Source organism: Limulus polyphemus, unplaced genomic scaffold, assembly GCF_000517525.1.
Source record: "Limulus polyphemus unplaced genomic scaffold, Limulus_polyphemus-2.1.2 Scaffold352, whole genome shotgun sequence".
Classification (NCBI taxonomy): Eukaryota; Metazoa; Arthropoda; class Merostomata; order Xiphosura; family Limulidae; genus Limulus; species Limulus polyphemus.
Window position 1 is genome coordinate 634,517 of NW_013665962.1, and position 6,124 is coordinate 640,640.

The window sequence follows — 6,124 nt, forward strand, 5'->3', positions numbered from 1 at the left end:
ACGAGAATGTACTAACCTCCTCCAACCTCTGCCTGTACTGATAGCTCTCATCATGAAGTAGTTTTATTTTAATAACGAGAATGTACTAACCTCCTCCAACCTCTGCCTGTACTGATAGATCTCATCATGAAGTAGTTTTATTTTAATAACGAGAATGTACTAACCTCCTCCAACCTCTGCCTGTACTGATAGATCTCATCATGAAGTAGTTTTATTTGACTGTGAAGTTCAACATCTTCTGAATCTTTCCTGGACTTCTTTAAAGGTTTCAAAGTGGCTCGGGCACACCTCTCTCCCGCATTGGGATTTCTCTTGAGTTCAAAAAGCTATAAATGTCTTTGGAGTGAGATATCTCGGATACAAAATAATACTAACCAAGAAAGAGCAATAATTCGGCTTTAATTACAAAAGAAAAATTATATGACACTTAACTTTTGATGGAGTAAATTTAACATGTTTAAGTGTAATACACACATTAAGAAACCAATATTATTTGAATTCCTCTTTTTTAGAAGTATAAGATAATTAACGAATAGGATTTTTGGCCCAGCATGTCCAGGTGGTTAGGGCGCTCGACTCGTAATCTGAGGGTCGCGGGTTCGAATACCCGTCACACCAAACATGGCCTTTGCCTGGTCCCAAGTCTAGGATGAGAAAGGAGGAGGGTTGGGACTTCATTAGTTTAACGCAGATCAAAAATTTAGTCGTCTCAATTACATTAAAGGTTTTACATACAAAGAAATTTTCAACAAGATAACATTATATACTTTTCCCCCTCTGGAAGCTGGCTTTACACGTTTCGGTGTTCTTACGTCACCATGTTCAGGTGTAAAAGTCGAAGTTCAATCGTGACATATATATACGTATACAACTTTTACTCCTGAAGATGGCGGTATAAGAACACCATAGTTTTGTTAGGGCTGGTCCCTACTTCTAATAAAGTATTTATTGTGCAATTATTTCAACGTTGCACTCATCTTAATTTTTTAACTCAAAGTTGGTTACAAAACATATCCTTTTTGAAATCCATTTCTAGTTCCTTACAACTACTGTACTCGTTAAATAATTTTCTTATGCTAATCTCAGTGAAACTCTTGAATCCATGACATCTCCTACTAAATCTAATTTACTCTGTGTGTATTATAATGGAAATTATAGTTTTAACAAAATAGTGTTAATCTTGGTAAAACTCTTAAATCTGTGATATCTCTGTCTCTCTAAATCTCATTTACTCGGTGTACTACAAGGAGACTTATCGTTTTTCATAAACTATTTTTACAATACCCAATTTTTGATTATTATTATACGCCGAAAATCAAAGGATAAATAAATCAGGTGTTTAAATGTCTAAATGCTTCATAATCATTGAAAAATTGATTAAAGAATTCCGGGCTACACATTGAAGTAAGATAAAACTCTTATTTGGAGCTATGATTGTGAAATCAATGCAACGGAAATTACCGACTGAAACATTCAACTCAAACACTCTGCCATTAGTAACTTCAAAAGTGAAAAGCTTCAAATTATCAACAAACTAACATCAGTGATTAAATCAGTAGAACACGTATGAGAAACTTAGATAAATATGATTAGAACTCCAAATTGCCCATAAATAAAAAGGGCTAGACAGTAAGTTACAGGGACTTAGAAAGGACTTTATGTAGAATAAGGAAGCTTTGCACCAATAGAAACCTGACTCTAGTTTATATTCCTTCTTGTATAGCGCTAACTGAGTTTCAAACGGCTCCCTCACAATAATGTGTGAAACTTGTTATTCTACCTAAAGAGCGTCCTGGGTTTGAAATTAAAGCTAAACTTTAAAATCTCTTTCACACGTTTGCAGTGGAACTTAAAGCTCAAAAGCTAACTACATTATGACGAAGAATCTCCTGAGAATACGAAACGATGTACTGAGAAAGTTGACGTCAGTGAAAATATTAATTATCTTCTTTTCTAATTGAGCAATTGAGTTTACAGTAGAGATAGTGTTTGAGGAGAAAATTTTCGCTTGATCCCACACACTACTAAATGTTAAGAAATTATATCTCGAGCCTACAGGAATTAACTGCCCTAAAAGAGCTTAGAACACATTATAATAGAATAATCTTTAAAGCTGATAAGAGCAATGTAGTTTTAGTAATAGTAAAAATAGTTTATCATGGTAAAATGCCGAATAACGTGTATAAGGGTTCTCATTACAAATTGCTAAACAACAATCGTACCGCAGCTAGGAGGAGAATGCTGAACAGATTATTATTACTAGACTTTAAAAACTATATTACATATGTAACAAACTGTATCTGTAACTAAGAACTACCGATGACAGAACCCCATAATTATATTATTAAATTATATTTTAATAGTTTCTAATAACATAAGCAAAAATTTGACCTAACTTCTTTTTTTTTGTGTATTTTACATTTATCCATTTCTGTATTTTACTCAGAAACTCACAGAGTTTGATCCCACTGTTAACACTGTAAACTTTTGATGTTTCGTCCTTATTTACTAATGTGCCAGTTCAAGTTTCTTTGACGTTTCTTTGAAAACACTATAGAAGCCTCAAAAGTTGTCTTTTCTGTCAAATCGTAGATAAGTCAGAAGACTACTATTACACTAACTAGTTTTTTGTACTATGGTAGAAATTATCATCAAGTTGAGAACATCTCTATGGATAGTCCTACTGCACCTGTTCTTACTACTGTCTTCATGTCAAGAACATAAACCATTTTTCGACAAATCTTTATTTTAATTTTTAAAAAGAAATATAGTACTGGTTTTTGAGATAGTGTAGTCTTGAGTTTAACTCACATTTTTCATTCACACCATGTCCTAGTAGGAAAAATAACATCCTGAAATTTCCAGTAACGATATTTATTAAGTTAGACTTCAGGAACATAAACACATACCATTTTATATGTTTGAATATTTATGTAAATGTAAAACCTTGATCTACAGAAAATAATCTGATTGGAAGCTCTACTACTCAAGTTCCATGATCCAAGTATTAACAAACATCCCAACTCACCGCTATGTGTTTTTTAAAACGAGTCTTCTCTAAATCAATAAAATGACTTATATGATAGCAATACGCGAATCTTATTGGTCAGCTTTGAAGAGATAAAAATCCAGTTCTGCCGTTTTCTATTCTTTTTTACACCTAATAATGCTGAGAACTCACTGAAACGTTGTTTACATTGTTTTTTCTCCTAATGAAAGCTCGTGTTATTATCCTTTATTCTCTACTAATACACGAAACGTCTCAATTGTGTGATTTTTAGTCATTAAAGGTTGAATGAAAGCAATATATCTGACAATGAAAGTGCAGCATAGTTAATGATAATAACGAAACCTTAAGATAATACTTCAAAGTGAAAGTTATAAATTTATTTGACAATCGTGCAGGAGTGTTTTCAAAGTTAATATGAAATAAGATTTACCATCAAACCGTGCAAAGTTAATGACATTTAGCTGCTTTATTAGACACCTCTCCCCCTATTAGGTACAATAATATTCTAATACTGAAACCCAAATGGTGGGAATGCTTATACTATTGGACTATAATGTAAGGACAGAAGTTAATGAGAAAGAACACAAAAAACAAGTGATGTTGAGATTGGAAAAGAAGGATGAATTATTATGAATATTAATACTTATATTAACTAACCATATTAATGTGGCAACATAAAATAGCAATGCACTTGTAAAAGAAGACTTTGGGAATATAAGAAAGGATACAGTAAAGTGAAAGACAACATTTAGAATTTAACGATATAAAATAATTAATCGAATAAAAATAATAGAAAATATGACTCTGATACATCATAAACTTGTTTTTTTTTATGAATCAGGAAGGTTGGCAACAGCAATTCTCACAATGAAGTAAATCGTTCCGAACGGACGTGTTTCATTCTCATTTACATTTGTATTTAAAGTTATCTGGACAGAGGTCGTTGTTATGAAATACATAGTTTTGTAATTCATGTTCTAAACTTCTATTATCGTTGAGTCATCGTGCATTAACTGTCAATTGTTAATTAAAATAAATGAATGAGGGAGGGGGAGAATAAGGGATTCGAGTAAATTGTTAAAAGAAAAAAAGACTTGCCCTCACCAATCTCACCTTCGGCACGAATACAAGACACAATGTAGTGGTAGAGCAGAAGATGATGAAGATGGAAATAATTATAAAAGCAGCATCTTGCTGCTCTCTGAGGACGAACGAAACAGCTGCTCCAATGACACACATAATTACGACGTTGTAAACACTCATTCCAATATATTTTGAATCATTCAGAGCAGGAATACTCACATGCCGTGTTTCCCACGCCAGGAAGCAACCAAAAGCCTACAAAAATAAAAGAAGTAGACGAAAAAATGCAAAAAAAACACAAAAAACAACTACTCAAATCCAAATATGCATCCATAGATTTTTATAAAGATATATAATATTATGAAAGAACCAATAGTAAAATATACCAAGTTGCATAAAACATGTGTGTTAATTCTTTAAAAAAACCTGGAAAGTACGATAATTTTTGTGACGTGCAAAATCAAATTAAAGAAAAAACAGACAATATTTCTTTGGTCTACAACATAAGCAATAAATTATTCCTATACTTAACAGAAAAAAAATATAAATACCTGAACAAGAAGCTTACTTGATTTTTTTTAGCTTACCATAAGAAGCCCTTTATAAGCATAAATAGAACCAAGAAAAATAGTCATCTTCTGGCTTTTACAAAACTCCATCTTTGGTATGATTACAGAGTCTTCGTTTTCAGGTGATGGCTGAAATATTGTAGATTGAAAGTTTTATATGGCAAAAACTTGCAGGTTTTATAACTTCTTGTTTAAAGTAGAGCTAATGTATATATATATATATTTAATTACTGTTTTCGAATGAATAAATAAACCTTAAGAATTAGTGTTTCAGCTTGAAGTCTACATCAGACGCTATACTTGGAAATATGTACACTAGGAAGATGTAAAGGTTTAAGATTTTCCAACAGTATCGAAGTATAACAGTGAATTATGATGTGTTTCTAAATGCCCGGATCAGTGTAATAGTTGATGTAAACGTACATAAATGTTCTATTAATATCTAACAAATTTCCACAATCCATTGTTACATAATACGGATAAAATATTGATATTTATTTAGATTATTACACAAAAATACATTTAATAAATAAATCAAATCTTTAACACTCTCTGAAAATTGGTATGTCTGAATACAGCATTTGATGTGAGTTTGAGACCATGGGGCTGTGCAATTAAGATTTTCAAATTATCGGAGTTTTATAGCAGTTATTATACATACATTATACTAATGTATATAGAATAACATCTCCTGACCTAATTAACATATAGAATAGCATCCCCTGACCTAACTAACATATAGAATAACATCCCCTGACCTAACTAACATATAGAATAACATCCACTGACCTAACTAACATATAGAATAACATCCCCTGACCTAACTAACATATAGAATAACATCCCCTGACCTAATTAACACATAGAATAACATCCCCTGACCTAACTAACATATAGAATAACATCCCCTGACTTAAGTAGCATATAGAATAACATCTACTGACCTAAGTTACATATAGAATAACATCTACTGACCTAAGTTACATATAGAATTACATCCCTTGACCTAAGTAACAGTGTTTTACATTTCGGTTTGAGTACCATAGCCACTGTTCTTTGAATATTTGAATTGCGCATCTGCTTACTAAGGCAAACTTTTTTTTTGGATGAGTAAACAACAACAACAAAAGTACTCAAGATGTAAACAAGAAAGGCAAGCTATTCAGGTTCCAAAATGGCAGATTCCACAGATGTTTGGATTAGAATGGTAAAATAACAGGTGTGCCACGAGTACCTGTTCTAACTCATTAAACAACATTTCGTATAAAAGCAGTATGAGTAAAATCCGCCTTGGTGTAAACTGTATAGAATGTGAAAGTAGATATATTAACTTGACAAAAAATCTAACTTCAGAGAAAATCTCTTCATATTCACGGTATTTCTGTATAGTCTAACACTGTCTTGTTATCGTGTGAACAGAATGTTATTGGACGTTGATGTAATAAGCGAAATTATAGTAAAT

General features: G+C 32.0%; 1 protein-coding gene across 1 annotated transcript in view; it reads right to left on the bottom strand.

Moving 5' to 3' along the window:
• Positions 1-6,124, bottom strand: part of LOC106457620 (gamma-aminobutyric acid type B receptor subunit 2-like) — a gene marked incomplete at its 5' end in the record, with an annotated part of 50,430 nt that overhangs the window by 10,933 nt on the left and 33,373 nt on the right. The window contains 3 exons of the mRNA XM_022383616.1: positions 165-326; positions 4,124-4,348; positions 4,681-4,791. Of these exons, the coding sequence (XP_022239324.1) occupies positions 165-326; positions 4,124-4,348; positions 4,681-4,791 (498 nt within the window). The remainder of the gene's footprint in view (positions 1-164; positions 327-4,123; positions 4,349-4,680; positions 4,792-6,124) is intronic.